Below are 21,235 nucleotides of genomic sequence, written 5' to 3'. Positions count from 1 at the left end.
GCCAGCAAGGTCTTTGTGAAAAATAGGTGTGTACAAGTGCACATGGATATGCGCGTGCACACACACACACACACACACACACACACACACACACACACACACACACACGACCTCAGTCTATGGCAGCTGGAGACAGACAGCAAGCAGCAGTGCATTATGGGAGAGGCAACTGGGTGGGGGTAAGGAGGATGCTGGGGCAGGGAGTGGGGATGCAGAATTAGGAGTAGGGGGCAGTAAAGCGTAGCTGGGAATGTGCAGTGATGAGGTGGAGAGTAAGGCAGCTAGGTGCAGCATGAGATTATATGGCGGATGTTGGAGGATGGGGGAGTGGCAGTAGAAAAGGAGAAAAGTAAAAAGAGTAGGTGCTTTGGTGGAATGAGGGCTGTGTAGTGCTGGAATGGAAACAGGGAAGGGGCTAGATGGGTAAGGACAATGGCTAACAGAGGTTCAGCCAGGAGGATTATGGGAACATAGTTTATATTGTAGGGAGAGTTCCCACATGCACAATTGAGAAAAGCTGGCAGGGGCTGTGAAGTAGTCATTGGAATGAAGGTAGTTGTGCTGGGTAGCATGCTAAGCAACAGGGTGGTTCATTTGTTTCTTGGCCACAGTGTGTCAGTAGCTATTCATACAGACAGAAAGCTTGTTGGTTGTCATGCCATGTGGAATGCAGCACAGTGGTTGCAGCCTAGCTTGTAGATCACATGACTGGTTCTACAGGAGGCCCTGCTTTTGATGGGATGATCTTATAACTGAACTGGTGTAGGTGGTCATGGGGGTGATGTAATCGACAGGTCTTGCATCTAAGTCTATTACATGGATATGAGCCGTGAGGCAAGGAGTTGTGAGCAGAGGTCATGTAGGGATGGACGAGGATATTGTGTAGGTTCAGTGGATGGCAGAATACCACTGTGAGAGGGGTGGGAGGTTAGTGAGTAGGATATTTCACATTTCAGGGCACGACGCGAGATAGTCTTAACCCTGGGCATGACGAGAGATAGTCTTAACCCTGACGGAGAATGTAATTCAGTCTCTCCAGTCCTGGGTGGTACTGATGAGGGAAACTGCCCATCACCCCTCTCCCCCCCTAAGATTTAGTGGTAAGATGACCCAGTGGATAACTTATCAAAAACTGAACGTAGATCAGGCATGAAAACAGGAAGGTGTACTTAACTGTGAAAAGAAAAGCAAAATAGAAATAGTGAACATTCCAAAAACTAGAAGTGCAATGTAGAGCAGCCTGAAAAAGCAATGAGGTTGTGGGTGAGTGGTCATAGTGTTGGACTGGCAAGTGGGCAAGATGTTAAAAACTCCCTCGTGGCATTTATTTATTTCTTCACAATATTTGTACCTGTCTGTCCAGGCATTGAAATGTTTGTTCTCTTTCTGTAGTCCTGGAAGTTGTCATACTATACATTGGTTATAGAATATGAATCATGTGGTAAGAATACAGTACCATCACAAGTAAATGTGATGAATAGTGAGAACAGATGAGATGAAAGTGGACGTCTCACAAAAATGAAAACAACAAAGAAATGGGTGTGAACTATGTTACAATAAAGGAATTCAAGAGTCAAGGCTTCAGAAATGAAATGCAAGTGTAAAAATATTAAAAACAGATGTTTTGAAAGAGCACAGAGAAACTGTGTGATTGTGAAACTGGTGCATTCATTTGTTGCAATTTACATGACAAACTGTTATGTTTTTATCCTTTCCTAGGGAATGATAACATTCACCTTTGTACAAATGCCTATATCAGTCAAGGAGACATATCTCACTCACTTACCAGCTGTACAAATTAAGTGCATCAATAAGAGATTCCTCTCATAAGACACACGTACTGTCACTGATGCGTTGTATGACACATTAGGAATATTTTCAAGTCAAGGATTCGGTTGACTTGTCTTTTGTCATCAAATATTTGCAGTTCCTATTCGAAAGCCACTTCCTTTTGGTTGCTAATAGAGTAGTTGTGCAGAATCTGCTGTCATTATAGGTCCCTATTTTAACCTTTCTGTTGCAAACAGCTGCTACACCACAACACAGACACAAATTTGAATAAAGTGAACATTAAAAAAAAAAGCTGGCACAAGGGAAGTTCAGATGTGGCTTGTCCACTTTGCAGTCTAACACTGTAACCACTTACCCAAGACACCATTTCTCGTCCAGCCTGGTCTATATTGCACTTTTTGTTCTTGGACTGTTCACTGTTTCAATTTTTTTCCCCACAGTCCAGTACACCTTCTTCCTGTTTTCATTCTTGATCTGTTTTCAGTTTTTGACTAGCTGTCCACTGGGCCCTCTTACCACTAAATCTGAGGGGAGTGCAATGGGTAGTTTCCCTTGTGAGTCACAAGGGGAAGGCTCCCCTGTGGCCAGATGGTGGACTGTTCAAGGTGATGGGTGATGAAAGATAAGGCACAAGAGATCTGTTTTTGTACAAGGTTGGGAGTGTAATTACAATCTGTGAAGGCCTCAGTGAGACCTTTGGTATATTTCAAGAGATACTGCTCATCACTACAATGCTATGGCCATAGGTAGCCAGGCTGTATGGAAGGGACTTCTTGGTATGTAATGGATGTCAGCTGTCGAGGTGGAGATATTGCTGGTGGTTGGTAGGTTTGATATGGACAGAGTTACTGCTGTAGCCATCTTTGAGGTGGAGGCCAACATCTAGGAAGGTGGCTTGTTGGGTTGAGTAGGACCAGGTGAAGCAAATGAGGGAGAAGGTATTGAGGTTCTGGAGGAATGTGGATAGGTTGTCCTCAACCTCAATCCAAATCACGAAGATGTCATCAATGAATCTGAACCAGGTGAGAGGTTTGGGATTCTGCATCTTTAGGAAGGATTTCTCTAGATGGCACATGAATAGGGTGACATAGGGTGGTGCCATGCAGGTGCCCATAGCCATACCCAGATTTTTTTTGTAGGTAATACCTTCAAAGGAGAGGCAATTGTGTGGGTGAGGATGTAGTTGGTCATGGCAACGAGCAAGGAGGTGTTTAGTTTGGAATCTGTCAGCATTTGGGAGTGGTAGTGTTCAGTAGCATTTAGGCCATGGGTATTAGGGATGATATTGTAAAGGGAATGCCCATGACCTTACCACTATTGAACACCACCTTTGCCAAAGGCCATTACAGATCTTAATTACTCTCCCAACTTTGTACAAAAACAGATCTCTAGTGCGTTATCTTTCCAGTTATCCAACATCTCCCAAAGCCCCACTCTCTAGTCACAGAGGAGCTTGTCCCTCATGACTCAGTACCACCCAGGGACCAACAGAATTACATTCTCCACTAGGGTTATGCCTACCTCTCAGTGTGCTTTGAAATTAGAAATGTCCTACCCACTAACCTTCCTACCCCTCCCACAATGGTATTCCACTGTGCACCGAACCTACACAATATCCTTGTCCATCCCTACACAACCCCTCCTCCCCGCCCCTTGTCTCATGTCTCATATTCCTGTTGTAGACCTAGGTACAAGACCTGTCCCGTACATCATCCCACCACCACAAACATCACCTACCCCATCAAACGCAGGACCACCTGTGAAACCACTCGTGATCTACAAGCTAGGCTACAACCACTGTCCTGCATTATATGTGGAATGACAACCTGTCTGCATGAATGGCCACTGACAGACTGTGGCCAAGAAACAACTGGACCACCCTGTTGCTGAGCACATTGACCAGCACAACGTCCTTCATTCCAATGACTGCTTTGCAGCCTGTGCCATCTGGATCCATCCCACCAGCACCAGATTTTCTGAATTGTGCAGGTGGGACATCTTCCTGCAATATACCTTATGTTCCCATAATTCTCCTGGCCTCAACTGTCGTTAGTCATTGTCCTTACACATCTAGTCCCTTCCCTTCTCGCATTCCAGCACTACTCATCTCTCATTCCATCAACGCATGTAGTCTTTTTACTTCTCTCCTTTTCCACTACCCTCCCCCACCCTCTGTCTGACCTCCTGACTGCACCTAGCTGTCTTACTTCTGCCTCATCCCCACACACTCTGAGCAGGCATTTACCATCCCCCACTCCTGCCTTGCATCCCTCCCCCTTCCTGCCAAAGCCTCCTCCTTACCCTGACCCAGTTGCCTCTCCCATAATGCAATGCTGTTTGCTGTATGGCTCCAGCTGCCATAGACTGTGGTCATGTGTGTGTGTGTGTGTGTGTGTGTGTGTGTGTGTGTGTGTGTGTGTGTGTGGTGTCTCTTTTTGACAGATGCCCTGTTGACCGAAAGCCAACTTTCCAACAGTCTTTTTGTTGTGCCTTTCTGCGACTCAGCATCTCCACCATATTGTGAGCAGCAACTATCTCTTTCATTATATTGTTACATTCCATCCTGGATTTTCCATTGTTTAATAATGTATCATGGTCATCTTTGGCTATAATGATTTACCAGATGCATTGAAAATGGACATTTCAAAATGTGTTCATACCTTAGACCAATGTATGAAAAAGTATCCAGGTTTTAATCAACTTGTAAACAAAATGCAAGCATTCTAATTGAACAAGGATGGGTGTAGGTTAGAAATTAGATAACTAATAATTAAAAAGAGAGAGAACTGGACTGACTTGTGATTGTGATCTCTAGAATAAGGTACAGTGGTAAAAATTGTTGTGGAGCTGGTACCAACAAATATACACAATGACCAGCAGTTGATTGAAATTAATGTTAGTATTTGCTTGATAATGGATGAAAGGCTAAAGAAAACTCAAGGTGCTTTTATGAGATTTGTCAACATAGAAACAGCATTTGGTAATGAAAAGTAGTGAAAAATGTTTCAAACACTCAGACAAATTTGTGTACGTTATAGGGAAATGTATACAAGGACGAAGAAGAAATAATATGAATGGAAGACCAAGAAGGAAGTTCTTGATTAAAAAGGGTCTAAGCATGGAAGTAGTCTTTCTGGACTACAATTCAACATATACTTGAAGCAACAATGAAGGAAATGAAAAATTCAGAGGTGGGACCAAAATTGGAGTGAAAGACTATTAATCATGAGATTCCTTTTGGCAATGTGATCATCTGTGTGAGTGGAAAAATTACAGAACTTCCCAAATGGGATGTACAACATTTTGAGCAGGGATATGGACTGAGAGTTTTGAGGAGCAACTCAAATGAGACTAATGACGAACTTTGCACCAGAATTGGTGACCATATAGTAAACAGAGTGAACAAATTATACTAATTTGGAAGCAAAACAACATAGGATGAATGAAGCAGGAAGGCTGTTAGAAGGGGACTGGTACATCAAGTTGTGTTATTCATGCTTCATTGAGGTCTTCTGTTACTGCACCAGTCCATTTTATAGTTTCAGTTTTAGTTTTACTGTGAATGTCTTAGAATTCTACAACCCATGTAGTTAATGTGCTTGATTCCAGTCTTTTGATATGCCCATAAAATTTTAGCCTGTGTTTTTTTCATATTCAAATAAATGTTGGCATGCTTTTCAATTTCTTTATTTGCTCTTAGGCTCTGTGTTCCATCTACAGTATAATTTGGATGTAAAATTTTCCAGACTACTTTTCATTACCTCTTTTGATGTCTTAAATGTCTGTCTCTTTCTGTTTAGAATGAATGTCTCAGCCCAATAAAGACACTCTGGTTTGCAATAGTGTTGAAATGCCTCTGTTTTGTGTTTTTTGAGATGCATTGCTTTTATAGATATCTTTTGTAATCCTGAAAGTTGGTTCAATTTTGTGACAGCAAATGTCATAACCAATAGTTTCTAGATCATCGCAGATAGTTCTACCTAAATATTTGAACTGAGAAACTCTTTCGATCATCTCCAATTTAGTATTTTGAATATTGAGTGCCAGGTTGTTGGTAGATACCTATTTTGTTTTTTCAAATGATTTTTGGAGCCCTGCTCTTTTTGCTGTTTCTTTAATAGTTGCTGTTTGTTTCTAGTGAGTCTTCCTGATTTGATTACTTAAATTTTAAGCTCTGATTTAAGTTTGCACATCTCTTGGATTGCTTTTTCTAAGGAACATCACCTTGTCTCACTCTTCTTCTAATTTCAAAGTGTTCTGAAATTTCTCCCCAGAATTTTATCTTAAAATTTGTGTGAGTTAGTGTCAATTAATAATTTTAAAGAGAGACATTCTGTCTATTTAGTCACAAGCTTTTCTAAAATTCACAAAGCTGCACAATAATTCTTATGCCTAAGAATTAGTTTCAGAACTAAAATTTGTTCTGGGCAAGATCCATGTTGCCTGAAACATTCTTGATATCTGTGAATTTAGCCCTCAAGTTGTTCAGTTCAGTTCAGTTGACATTGCAACAGAATTGTGTTTGAGACAGGAAGAATGAAAATGGGCACTGATAACCTCACTGTTGAATACCCAACTCTAAACACACACATGAATGGAAGTCCCTCTATAATTATTAACGTCAGTTCTGTCCTCCTTCTTATGTAGTGTATATATCTCACAGTATTCCAGTCATCCAGAGTATTATTATTATTATTATTATTATTATTATTGTTGTTGTTATAGATGTTCTTAATACCTCTTTCAGGATCTCAAAGAAGAATCAGAGTCAATAAACAGTGGCAGTGAACCAGAAAGGTATTGTACAGTTTTTTGCATCCCTTGTTTTTCATTTTGTGCATGGGTTGTTTTGCAGCTTCACTTTCTAAGTGCCCAGAGAATATATAGGTATACACACATATATGCAATACATTAACACTGCCCAGTGATGCCTGTAAAGCTGCATTTACGACTGAGTTTATAAAAACATGTTTCTGTTCACATCATTATTTCCAGTTTGTTGGCGACATTGCTCATTGTTCATATTCCCACCTACAATAGTGACAAACATTTCTAAATATGTATCCACATTGTTGCTGAACTGTCAAGAAACATTTCGCATTATGTCTTTGCATCAAGTGCTATGCAATAAGTGGAGAGAGAGAATTAATGGTATGTGGTGCTGCATTAATAATACTCAGTGAAGTAAGCTGACAAAGAAAAAGATGTAGTCATCAGTATTGGAAAAAACATACTAGGCCTATATAAGACGTGGCCAGAATGACATGCCATATGAGCTGAATTTGGAGGATGGTTCTAGTAATTCATATCTTCACTAGGATGTTCCTGTTCGATATTAAAATTCTAATGAGTATTGCAGGACCTGTTCAAGGAAAGACACAAATTTCAGAAAAGTTATTCGTGTGAAGCAAAGACTTGCTGATACTCTTTGTTTTTTGGCAATGGGAGATTCCTATCAAAGTGTTGCATATTTATTCCACATTTCAAAGCCAGCCATATCTCAAATAGTTCCTGCAGTTTGTGAAGCTTTAGTTGAAAGGTTGAAGTATTATGTAAACATATTTCAATTGTGTTATAGCACTGAGTGGTATAATTAATTGATCATATACTTCAATTATGTTGTAGCACTGAGAGATATAATTAATTGATTATATATTTCATATTAAAATTAACCAAAATTATCATTCTCAATAACAAAAACTTCTTCGGCTTCTATTCCACTCACTCTTCCAAAGAATGTGACAGTGAAATCTACAGTTGATGATCCTCCTGCGACATCCGTGTTTTCTGCTGACTATTACTTCTTACATACATACATTCATTTCTGCCTCACAGAAATCATCCTATTTTCTTTTGTTGTCACCATCGTTTCATAGGGCGGCGGCTCACATAACGTGTGGACAAAAATTTTTTAAAGTTAGATAACAAATCCTGTTGTTGTTGCTGTGATATTGAGGAATGAGAGACTTAATTTTTTGTCTACATCACTGCCAATGGCACCAAGCAATTTTTTGTAGTCAGTCATGCTTCTGTTAACACACAGGGAGTCATGATTCTGTTTACACAGAGGAAGACAACAGGCAAAATGGGTGCTGATAACCTTATCGTTAGGTGCCCCTAACCTACAAACATCCAACACTACAGACCTAGCAAAAACAAACACTAGCTCTGTGTTGTGGTATTTAGTGGTATGAGGGTGGGAACAGTGTTCCTTTGATGTGTACCTACACCTCTGTAGAACACTGGTTTTGTGTTGCCAACTTGCTGACATGTTGTGAACATTGATAGTCCAGTACTAGCTGCAAACAGTTTTGCAGAACATGTTTGAACTCAGTGTAAACATGCCTTAATGTTGATGTATTCGTTCTACTGTGACAACATACAGCCAAGTTCTCCAGTTCCACCAACAATGTACTTTCCTTTAATTAAGTAATGTCTATAGGGTAAAGGAAATAGCATACTTTGAGATGCTCATACACCCCTCTGGTAAAATTATTCATCTGTTGAGATCAGAAAAAGCATATGAAAATGTGGGCTGCAATCGTTACATCTGTAATCATCTGTAAGTTAAATTTAATTCTTCTTATTGTAAGGACGATTGGTATCAATTACTCATACTGCCTGATAGATACAGTTTTGTTGTATTGAAGTTTTTTAAGTACCGTTTAGCTAGAAAATGAGTGATTTAGCTGGGGTCCAGAAGCACGGCTCTTTCTAACAACCATTTGCCTTCTCATCTAGCCTTTTTTTTTTTTACTACAGGAAAGCATTAAATCATGTTGATCTGAGGAAAATCATTTGAATCGGACTAAGATTTCAAAACACACTTTAATATCCAATGAAAATGTATTATTAGATTGGATTAAAAATCAAACTAGAGCTGTTTTGTATATATGTATGCTGATGAGTCTGGAAGAGACACGCCAAGACCATAAAACTATGAAATATAAACAGTTGAGGTCATTAGTGGAAATGCTGTTGCAGCATAGGTGACATTAACAAGGTATTGCAGCTTCACAATAATAAAAGGAGCTGTTCTAATCAAAGCAGACTTTGATTTATGCAGGCTGAATCAGCAGTCATACAGTTGCAGTTGCAATAGACAATGTGCTAGTGATTGAACCTAGGAGGGGAACAGCAAACTTGTAATGAGTGCAGGAGTTTGCTAAGTTTAAGGAATAATGTAATATTGCAGTGTAGATATTGTAAAGTTTGTCTTGTAAGTACCTAGCAGAAACATTATTTATATTTTTATTGTGAGAAATAGTTGTGCGAAAGAAACTGACATGAGGTTGTTTGCATCAAAATATCAAGGTTTTAAATATGGACTGATATTTTATATGCATATCATACAAATAAAATCTTATTAAATCTGCATTCAAAGTACAACTCCATCCATAAATCATTTCTCTAATGAGGTGCATAAGACATGCACCAAAATTTTTAGTCTTTTGTGCTTTGCTGAAGCTTTTGCTTCTGGAAGCTTTTCATTTCTGAATATCTATACATTTTCTCTCTGGCTATTAAAGCCATTAAAATGAAACATCATATACTCATATAAGATATGATGCAAAACTCTATGGAACAGTTATTTCCTAAAGTTATTTTAAACTGAAATATGAGTTTGATATGAGTAAATTATTTTTCAAGAACTTGATTCCAAAATAAAACAAAATTAGCATTGATTACATTTTGGCTTGCCTGTACATAAAATTTGATGAAATTGTTTATATAGTTTGAGTTCCTAACAATATCTACTTTCCTGCATTTTCTTATATGTATACTCCACCTCCTCCCTCTATCCATAAATACCTTACACAGTATAATTAATGCAAAAATGAAACTTCACAACAGTGCACCCTATTTATTTGAGCTTTTTTTGGCATTTTTTGTAGACATATTTAGGTTATTTCATTTTGGACAGCTGGCATTACTAGTATGGACTAGATGAACATTGTTGCAGATCACCTGTATCCCTTCATTCTTGATGCTTTGCCCAACAACAATAGCATCTTCCGGAAGGACAACCATCTGTGTCACAAGGCTTGAATCATGTTTCACTGATTTGGTGATCATGATAGTGAAATTGGGTTGATGTTTTGTGCACCAGATGCAATTGTGTGCCGTAGTGCTGTATATCTGTGGAAACCTACCAATGACTTCTCAGATTCATGCCATGCAGAATTGCTGCTATATTGTATTCCAAAGGTGGACCAACACTCTATTAAGAAGTTGATTGTAGTGATAGGCTCATGACTGTGAGTTAAATACACTAAGTAAGAAATCTGCTGTACAGCCCAGTACAGGGAACATCTAAGGACAATAAACAAGGACACCGTCAATAAGAAAAGAAAAAAAAATGTAAATGAAACAAGTTTGTAGTAAGTATCTGAAATGGTAGTGAAATATAAGCAACACACAGGACGCTGTATCTGAGATGCAGCAACCATTGACTGAGTTCATTTATGCCAAAAGAAGTGCCTCAAAAAATATTTATCTAACAAGAGCATACACCACACACAATAATTATACTGCTCACACTGCTGCCATACTGGATGTTCATTCTCTGCCACAGGGAGAGAGTTGGAGGAGTTTGGAACTGTAGTGGCAATATTGCCTCGTAGACATGAATACATTGGTTGTCCACATACCTCAAGTGCCACCTCCATTTTTTTGGTAGTTTGTTCATAGCAGAAATGAAAATGAGAGAAAGGTGTCCTATTAATTTCATTTTGAGGTAACCTAGATTGCAATCACAAACTTTTTTGGCTGTGCAGTGTATTCATATACAAACAAAAATGACATGCATAAGAGACTAAGGAAAGTAAAGTAAAGTTGCCTTCAAATTGAAGTGAAATATGTAACAATAGTGACAAATCATGTTATTTCAAATTGCATGTTGTATAGCATATGATATGGAGAAATAGTACATAGATTATATAATGAAAAAATACATGAGAAAACACCTAAGGACATTTATAAGCAGACTTGGAGCCAGTTACATAAAAATCTTCTGCTAAAATCATTCTATTATCAAACAAAGCAACAAATGAGTGGTAACTAGCATCCAAGCATTACACCAAAAAAATATTGTGTTCAAATCTATTGGCTCTGATAGTTGTAAGCCATTTTAGGGCATATTCTACACATGGAAAATAATCTATAGATAATATACTATAATTGTAGTACTTGAGATGTACATGGTGTCCCTGAAGGAATGGTCAGTATACAGGGATGTGACAGGACAATCATTCAAAGCAAAAAAGGTCTAGCAAAGAGATATGTGGTTCCACTGGATATCAATGACTTGAACATGATATACTGCTCTCTGCTCTGAAATTCGTGCCTTAAGAGCTATGAGCACTTGTTCAGTAGGAGAGAGGTGTTTCACAGCAGTGAAGATGAACAAGCTCTCATGACTCTTAGGGTATGCTCTTTAGAGCCCATGAATACTGGACTTTTTTTCTTGTTTTGGTCCATAATATCACCTTTCAGAATGTGGAAAGCAGAGAGTTTGCAGTAGAAGAGATTTGTTTCACAGTATTGAAAATGTAGTGCAAGAAAATTTAGTGGTTGCAGTTCTTAACACATGACTTTTAGAGCCCATGTTCAGTGGACTTTTTTTGTTTCGAATGATTGTTCTGATCATATCCCTGAATTCTGACCATTCCTTTTGAGACACTTTGTATACAAAGGGATGATTATAAATGCTTAACTTTATGTATCCTGTAATATGTAATGGAATCATAGGCAAGTAATTTAAAGTTTCATCCCAAATAGCACACTTATTCAGTCCCTTTTGCATTGTTGTGGCGTGTTGGTTTCTACATGAAGCCATCCTTAGTTCTTTTGTTCTGATGTGACAAGTTGCTACTGCCATTTCAAGGTCATCTGGATTTCATTAGCCTTTCTATCTTTATTGTTTTATAGCCATCACACCAGCCTTTTTCAACCCCATGAGTTCCTCCAATGTCACACATGTTCCTCTCATGAGGACATACTGATTAAGATGTTGTCTACTTATATTGTTACCAGTCTTCATAAATTGTTGTGCAGCAGTATGTATTTGGGCTTTAGAGGCAGTATTGAATGCCTGTGTGGATGCTTTGTGGAAAGGTGTCCATTACTAATGTGATGCACGGGAGTGTATATAGGGACGTTAAATCATACACCAACCTTCAATACTATTGCTATCTGTCTCAGTAAATAAATTTTAATAAAATTTTTCACAAAAGAGTTATGTAGCGCTAGCAATTTACCAATTAAATTTCAAGTCAGTATCTTTAATAAGTTCCAAGATACAGAAAGTTGCTTTAAATCCACAATTCTTGTAATACGTAATAGTATACCATTTATATATTATTACAATTTGTGTGTAGTGAATAAGAAGTTCACATGAAAAATTAACGTAGAACTTGTGAACAGTTAAGAATGTCAATGTGTGTGATAATTTGTCTGATAGTGGAGCGGATCACACATACTGAGTCAATAGAAGGTATAGTGGTAAACCAGTGTGATCTTATATAGAGAAGGTAACAAGCTGTCCCTAAGACTTGTAAATATTTGCTTAATAAAAGTTCATTTGTCATTTTTGAGACTGTATTATGGTAGTAGACATAATTTTTTTGCAAGATGTAGGATTCATCAGATAAGGCATTTGTCTAGTTACATAATAACAGCTGTAACTGGCCACAGCTGGAATCAGCTAGTCAGAGAAGACTGTATTCCTGGCTTCTGGAGCCTTGATATGTACTGCATGTTCTAAAGTGTCAATGAGTTGTATTCTAATGAACAGAAATTAATTTGTGTCTGCAGCACCTTTGACAATTTTAGTAATATGTTGCAGAAATGTGTGTTAATGAAGAACAGTGTGCCCACAGAAAGTATAAAGTGGACGTGTGTGGTGTTTTCCAATTTACATGATTTATTACTGCTATTATTATTATTCTTTCTGTCTTTTCTCAGACGTTATGTCTGGTCAAAAATGGAAAGTGACGCGGACCTTGATCAAGCGTGACTTCCTTTTAACTGTACGGTATATGTTATATTGCATTTAGGAACTTTCAGGTGATTGAACATGTATCAATAATTATGGATTTCTGTAGTTGTATATATAAGTTTGGATGTAGCTGTATTGCATTGATGTACTGGTGGATATTGTGTGGTATGACTCCTGTAGTTGATAGTATAATTGGTATAATGTCAACTTTATTCTGATGCCACGTGTCCTTGACTTCCTCAGCCAGTTGGATGTATTTTTCAATTTTTTCTCCTGTTTTCTTTTGTATATTTGTTGTATTGGGTATGTATATTTCGATTAGTTGTGTTAATTTCTTCTTTTTATTGGTGAGTATGATGTCAGGTTTGTTATGTGGTGTTGTTTTATCTGTTATAATGGTTCTGTTCCAGTATAATTTGTGTTTATCATTCTCCAGTACATTTTGTGGTGCATACTTGTATGTGGGAACGTGTTGTTTTATAAGTTTATGTTGTAAGGCAAGCTGTTGATGTATTATTTTTGCTACATTGTCATGTCTTCTGGGGTATTCTGTATTTGCTAGTATTGTACATCCGCTTGTGATGTGATCTACTGTTTCTATTTGTTGTTTGCAAAGTCTGCATTTATCTGTTGTGGTATTGGGATCTCTAATAATATGCTTGCTGTAATATCTGGTGTTTATTGTTTGATCCTGTATTGCAATCATGAATCCTTCCGTCTCACTGTATATATTGCCTTTTCTTAGCCATGTGTTGGATGCGTCTTGATCGATGCGTGGCTGTGTTAGATGATATGGGTCCTTGCCATGTAGTGTTTTCTTTTTCCAGTTTACTTTCTTCGTATCTGTTGATGTTATGTGATCTAGAGGGTTGTAGAAGTGGTTATGAAATTGCAGTGGTGTAGCCGATGTATTTATATGAGTGATTGCTTTGTGTATTTTGCTAGTTTCTGCTCGTTCTAGAAAGAATTTTCTTAAATTGTCTACCTGTCCATAATGTAGCTTTTTTATGTCGATAAATCCCCTTCCTCCTTCCTTTCTGCTTAATGTGAATCTTTCTGTTGCTGAATGTATGTGATGTATTCTATATTTGTGGCATTGTGATCGTGTAAGTGTATTGAGTGCTTCTAGTTCTGTGTTACTCCATTTCACTACTCCAAATGAGTAGGTCAATATTGGTATAGCATAAGTATTTATAGCTTTTGTCTTGTTTCTTGCAGTCAATTCTGTTTTCAGTATTTTTATTAGTCTTTGTCTATATTTTTCTTTTAGTTCTTCTTTAATATTTGTATTATCTATTCCTATTTTTTGTCTGTATCCTAGATATTTATAGGCATCTGTTTTTTCCATCGCTTCTATGCAGTCGCTGTGGTTATCCAATATGTAATCTTCTTGTTTAGTGTGTTTTCCCTTGACTATGCTATTTTTCTTACATTTGTCTGTTCCAAAAGCCATATTTATATCATTGCTGAATACTTCTGTTATCTTTAGTAATTGGTTGAGTTGTTGATTTGTTGCTGCCAGTAGTTTTAGATCATCCATGTATAGCAAATGTGTGATTTTGTGTTGGTATGTTCCAGTAATATTGTATCCATAATTTGTATTATTTAGCATGTTGGATAGTGGGTTCAGAGCAAGGCGGAACCAGAAAGGACTTAAAGAGTCTCCTTGGTATATTCCACGCTTAATCTGTATTGGCTGTGATGTGATATTATTTGAATTTGTTTGTATATTAAGTGTGGTTTTCCAATTTTTCATTACTTTGTTTAGGAACTGTATCAATTTAGGATCTACTTTGTATATTTCCAATATTTGTAGTAACCATGAGTGGGGTACACTATCAAAAACTTTTTGGTAATCAATGTATGCGTAGTGTAGTGACCTTTGTTTAGTTTTAGCTTGATATGTCACCTCTGCATCTATTATCAGTTGCTCTTTACATCCTCGTGCTCCTTTGCAACAGCCTTTTTGTTCTTCATTTATAATTTTGTTCTGTGTTGTATGTGTTATTAATTTCTGTGTAATGACTGCAGTTAATATTTTGTATATTGTTGGTAGGCATGTTATGGGGAGATATTTAGCTGGGTTTTCTGTGTCTGCTTGATCTTTAGGTTTCAGATAAGTTATTCCATGTGTAAGTGTATCAGGGAATGTGTATGGGTCTGCAATGTAACTGTTAAATAATTTAGTTAGATGTGAATGTGTTGAGGTGAACTTCTTTAGCCAGAAATTTGCTATTTTATCTTTTCCAGGGGCTTTCCAATTGTGAGTAGAATTAATTGCTTGGGTGACTTCATGTTGCAAAATTATCACTTCAGGCATCTGCGGTATCATCTTTTATGCGTCTGTTTCTGCTTGTATCCACCATGCATGCCTGTTATGTTGTACCGGGTTTGACCATATGTTGCTCCAGAAGCGTTCCATGTCTGTTATGCTTGGTGGATTATCTACTTTAATGTGTGTGTTATCTATTGTCTGGTAAAATTTCTTTTGGTTTGTGTTGAATGTTTGGTTTTGTTTCCTTCTATTTTCACTTTTTTTGTATCTTCTAAGTCGTTTGGCCAATGCTTGTAATTTCTGCTTCTTTTCATCTAATTGCTCTATCGCTTCTCATTGTGAGATTTTACCTAACCTTTTTCGTTTTTTTTTTTTTCTGACATTTCATTTCTTATAAATTGTGTTAGCTGTCCAATGTCTTTTCTCAGTTTTTTTATTCTGATCTGTAGCCTGTGTTGCCATGCTGGTTTTGTGAGTTTCTTCTGTGTGTTGGTTGGTTCTGATCTCTGCCTAGTATGTATATTTAGTGTAGTGAGTGCTCCTATATAAACCAGTAGTTGTAACTCTTCCATAGTTTTGTTTTCATTTATTTTGTTGTGTATGATTGTGTTGATAGTTTTTATTGTTGTTTCGACTTGTGGGTTATTTGGCGGTCTATGCAAGAATGGTCTAATGTCTCTATTTGTGTCTTTGTATTCTATATATGTCAGCTGAAATTTCTCTTCTATATCTAAGATGTGTGTCACTTCGTGTTCTATTTGTGCTTGTTCTGGTGGCTGTCTTAAGATTTCATTTTCCTCTGATTGTTAAATTGATGCGTGTTGTTCTTTGTTTGTTTGCTCTGGGATGTTTGAGTCCATTACTGTATTTTCTTCTTCTGCTGATTGCACATTATTTTGTTCCAGTATTTGTTGTACTTGTTGTTTGATGTTTTCTAATTCTGCCTGGGGTATCCTGTTATTTTTGATTATTACATCTGATCAGCTAGTCGTTGTTCTGTTAAAAATTTTAATTCTGGGTATCTGGTAATAAATGTTGTGTATACTTGTGATCTGTATCCAGTTGTGTTGGTTCCTAGGTTTGTTGCTTGGTAATAACAGAACATGAGGTGTCGATTAACTTCATCTGACCATCTCATCCTGTGTCTTTGTTTTCCTTCTAGGGTGGTTGCAGGAAGCATATCCTGCAAAACACCTCTGTTTGGATTTAAATCATTATCCAGTTGGCTAGCAGTGTCGTTACCATTGTGGCTGGGCATAGGGTTCAAGCGTCGTCCCCGACCATGACGGCGCTTGTCCAAGGCCTCTTTGGTTCTGTCCTGAACCAAGTAATCACACTAAAAGGAGGGGTTAGCCATATTAGTGGTTTGTTCTTTTTGTCACCTTTTATGACTGGCAGAACATACCGGAGGCCTATTATTTTCACGGGCCTCCACGGGGTTTATTATTATTATTATTATTAACTTTTTCAAATGAAGTGGAACTTATTTTCTTATGGCATATCATAATACGGCATGACAATCACAGGTGTTGCTTAAAGACAACATGTTGATGCTTACTAATTCAATCATACTCTTGAATGAAATTTTAATTGGATTATTTAACTATGGACATTTACTGTCCGACCATACACTGATATGCTTTCTGCATGGGAATACAATTAACACTAAAACAAACATTTTTTTAGAAATATACATTTAGAATATATTCCTCATTGACAAGTTTTGACGTAGCCTTCTCCAAGACTCTGCTTAACCTGTTCTTGCAGTGTTGGAGCCTCTGTACTGTACTTACTGCAATGATGTGCATCTTCCGGTTAACTAAAACAGTCGTACACCACCCAAGGAGTACCTCAAACAAAAAAACCTGAAAGATATAATCCAAAACAAGTATTTATATGCCTGTGTATTATTTAAAAGATACAACTTGTAACAAAATTAAATATCAACACATTTACTGATGATGTATGAACAATGAGGGTGCATAATACTTTGTACCTCGGTCTCTTTAAGTGAAAAATCCTGGCTTTAATTCCACAAAAGTTCTGTACCTTCATACATGCCGCTCCATATAAATGTGTAAGCATGTTCCTATTTTGTAAATAATATAACTCAAATGTTAAACATTACAACAAGAATCATCTTTCGTTCATATGTTTGGAAATAATTTATACTGGTCTCTTGTTTATGTTGGTGAATTATTTTTTTATTTAAGACATTCATAACTTTGTGTGTCTCAAAACCTACTTGTTCAAGTTACATCAGGTAAGTGTTCATAGTATTCTTTTTTGTATTATTACCCATCATAATTATTATCTTTATTTTACATTCGAAACAAATTATCATATGGATCTAAATTAGTTCAGTGTCATAAAATATCTCTAGCCATTGAGCATTGTACTTGTTTCAGCAGAGCAATCTTTTATTCTTGATTTGTTGCAATATTTCACTTATTATAATCGTAGAGCCTTTTGGCCTTCTTATTATTATACTGTATTTGTGTATTCTATATTACGTATACATTACATTAGTCATTCATTTCAACGTCAAATCTGGGATATGTTAAAATTCCTTTGTGATGCCAATGTTTGAATGCATTGTCCACAAGCTACTCAAGCATTGCTACAACATGATCTGTCCTGTGAAAACAGATTTAAGTATATGGACATAAGAAAGGTTCACACAATGTAGCTGTTGAACATGGAAAGAGGGAAGATGGAATGGTGACCTAGGTGGGGAAGTGAGAAAGGGAAGGTATGATTAACCAAGTTAGAACATAAAGAGGAAAGAAGACAGACCACAAAGACAGATACCCTTCCCAACTCTGACCCCAGGATACATTAATGGACAGGTGTGGGGGGGGGGGGGTGAGGGGGAAGGATGTTACTTTACCGATGGGCTGGACGAGAAAGATCTTTATCAGTCCTATAGAATGGACACCATCAGCTTATTCCACACAAGTCCTGAAAATTGGTTCTAACACCCTACTAGTGAAAGCCTATGGAGAGAGTAGCAATGAAAATAATAATTTTCATACTGTATGAGGAGTACACTGCATTAGCCAGTTACACCCCTAACTTAATCTTAAACTCCTTAATTATGTCAGTGTAAGAAATGAGCTTAACTACTTATACTAAGATACGCTAACATTCCTTAAGAAAAATTATATAAACCCAATCATACCATTTAGTAAATTCAAAACAGTACAAAATCCCTCTGTACTAAGTCCATACCAATTATTGTTACCACCCAGTAGAAAACCTTATAAACTGTCACCAGCTTTCGTCATTTTATAAATTAAATCTGCAAAACTCCTTAAAAATTCATTAATTCCTTATCTGTCATTGGATGGATACAATCTTTAATTTAGAATAGTAATCTTAATTTAAACTTGTTAGGGGATTGAAAACATCATTAAATTGTTGCATGCCTCTCATAGTGGAGATCTGTAAGATCATATTCTGTTTCCTCCACTATTTTTATTCTATTTAAATGGTATTTCTTTGTAGCACAGAAAAATTTTGTTTCCATGCACAGAGTACAAAGACTATGGTAATAACCTATAAATTGGTACTTTGTTGGAAAGAAATGTTGCTACTGCCCTTTCAGAGTCTTCACATTATTAAACCAGTCATAATATACCATAATATATGCTGCCTGCTAGCTAGAGCAATAAAGGTCTTCAGATGACTACACAGTTGAAGGGTCTAGTTTTATAAAGTTTATTACAGAACATTAATATTTCTACTTAAATCTTTTCTTGATTTTATAGTGCTATAAGGTTTAAACTTACTGATGAAAATTACACACCTTGAGGGATAAATGTGTAACAATGTTATTGTACATCTATTCAAACTTTTGATGCTACGTGTTAAGAAGTTGAGTAAGAATAATTTACTCAGTGGAAGAAAGGGTTGAGTCCATGAATTATAAGTGGGGATAAATATTACTTTTTCCTTTATTACTTCGATGGTTCGATCCCGTCTCCGGCCATTCTGATTTAGGTTTTCCCTGATTTCCCTAAATCGCTTTAGGCAAATGCCGGGATGGTTCCTTTGAAAGGGCACGGCCGATTTCCTTCCCCATCCTTCCCTCACCCGAGCTTGCGCTCCGTCTCTAATGACCTCATCGACGGGACGTTAAACACTAATCTCCTCCTCTGTAGTCAGAGAGCTTCAAGCAATAGGTAGGTATACTGGCTAAGTATTCTTGTGCGTGTAACACATAATTTGTTTTTTTAAATCTGCAGATCCTGGTATTTCTCACCCCTGAGATGTGGGCAGTAGGTCTGAAAGTATAAAGTAGAACATTTTAGAATTTGAAACTATGTCATAGTAAAAACTAAATAACATGTGGAGATTACTGTACAATCTTATCAGTATAGGAAAACTCAGGCAAATCAAACTTTAGTCCATTGAATTCTTCAGCTTGATAAGCCAATTTCAAAGCAACAGTCTCCCACACTCCACTATGAAAGGTTTGGCCACAAAACAACAGGACTATTGCTGTAAAATATTTTATTTGAAAAATATACATTTTTGGTTATTGCCACTCTCAGTATACTCTCCTTATCTATCCATACAAGGATTCAGGTGATTTTTTCATTAATTGAAACAGTGCTGGAGGTCTTCCTCTTAAAACTTCTTGATGAAACATGCTATTTCAGTGGACTAAAACCTTGTTCCTTGTAATGCAGATATGCCCTTAGGAAGTAGATAAAAATCACATGTTGCTAGGTAAGGGAATAAGGTGGCAGGTTTAACACTGGGATGCTGTACTTCACTAGTAACCTCTTAACATACAATGTGGTAGAGCCACTGGGTTTTGTCGATATAGAACCTATGACTCATTCTTCCATGTTGAAGGCCTTTTTTTCCCTCTCATGAGTTGAGCACGAACCTCAAGGTAGTAATGTTGGTCAGTAGTTTGACCTTCAGGATCCCAGTGAAAATACACAATTCCACAAATATATATATATATATATATATATATATAAAAACAAAGATGAGGTGACTTACCGAACGAAAGCGCTGGCAGGTCGATAGACACACAATCAAACACAAACATACACAAAATTCAAGCTTTCGCAACAAACTGTTGCCTCATCAGGAAAGAGGGAAGGAGAGGGGAAGATGAAGGAAGTGGGTTTTAAGGGAGAGGGTAAGGAGTCATTCCAATCCCAGGAGCGGAAAGACTTACCTTAGGGGGAAAAAAGAACAGGTATACACTCGCACAGACGCACATATCCATCCACACATACAGACACAAGCAGACATATTTAAAGTCAAAGAGTTTGGGCAGAGATGTCGGTCGAGGCAGAAGTGTAGAGGCAAAGAAGTTGTTGAAAGACAGGTGAGGTATGAGTGGCGGCAACTTGAAATTAGCGGAGATTGAGGCCTGGCGGATGACGAGAAGAGAGGATATACTGAAGGGCAAGTTCCCATCTCCGGAGTTCGGATAGGTTGGTGTTGGTGGGAAGTATCCAGATAACCCGGACGGTGTAACATTGTGCCAAGATGTGCTGGCTGTGCACCAAGGCATGTTTAGCCACAGGGTGATCCTCATTACCAACAAACACTGTCTGCCTGTGTCCATTCATGCGAATGGACAGTTTGTTGCTGGTCATTCCCACATAGAATGCATCACAGTGTAGGCAGGTCAGTTGGTAAATCACGTGGGTGCTTTCACACGTGGCTCTACCTTTGATCGTGTACACCTTCCGGGTTACAGGACTGGAGTAGGTGGTGGTGGGAGGGTGCATGGGACAGGTTTTGCATCGGGGGCGGTTACAAGGATAGGAGCCAGAGGGTAGGGAAGGTGGTTTGGGGATTTCATAGGGATGAACTAACAGGTTACGAAGGTTAGGTGGATGGCGGAAAGACACTCTTGGCGGAGTGGGGAGGATTTTTCCGCCGTCCACCTAACCTTCGTAACCTGTTAGTTCATCCCTATGAAATCCCCAAACCACCTTCCCTACCCTCTGGCTCCTATCCTTGTAACCGCCCCCGATGCAAAACCTGTCCCATGCACCCTCCCACCACCACCTACTCCAGTCCTGTAACCCGGAAGGTGTACACGATCAAAGGTAGAGCCACGTGTGAAAGCACCCACGTGATTTACCAACTGACCTGCCTACACTGTGATGCATTCTATGTGGGAATGACCAGCAACA

At 37.8% G+C, this 21,235-nt stretch overlaps 1 protein-coding gene across 7 annotated transcripts in view; it reads left to right on the top strand.

Moving 5' to 3' along the window:
• The window catches only part of LOC124717375 (zinc finger protein 501-like), a 442,600-nt gene that overhangs the window by 178,890 nt on the left and 242,475 nt on the right, over nt 1–21,235 (top strand). For all 7 annotated transcript variants that reach the window (XM_047244212.1, XM_047244217.1, XM_047244213.1 and 4 more), the window contains exon 7: nt 6,539–6,588. In XM_047244212.1, coding sequence (XP_047100168.1) covers nt 6,539–6,588 — 50 coding nt within the window. The remainder of the gene's footprint in view (nt 1–6,538; nt 6,589–21,235) is intronic.

This window comes from Schistocerca piceifrons, chromosome 9 (assembly GCF_021461385.2).
Source record: "Schistocerca piceifrons isolate TAMUIC-IGC-003096 chromosome 9, iqSchPice1.1, whole genome shotgun sequence".
In the NCBI taxonomy this organism is placed as follows: domain Eukaryota; kingdom Metazoa; phylum Arthropoda; class Insecta; order Orthoptera; family Acrididae; genus Schistocerca; species Schistocerca piceifrons.
Note: the sequence above shows the minus strand (reverse complement) of the source record. Positions and strands in the feature narration are given on the sequence as shown.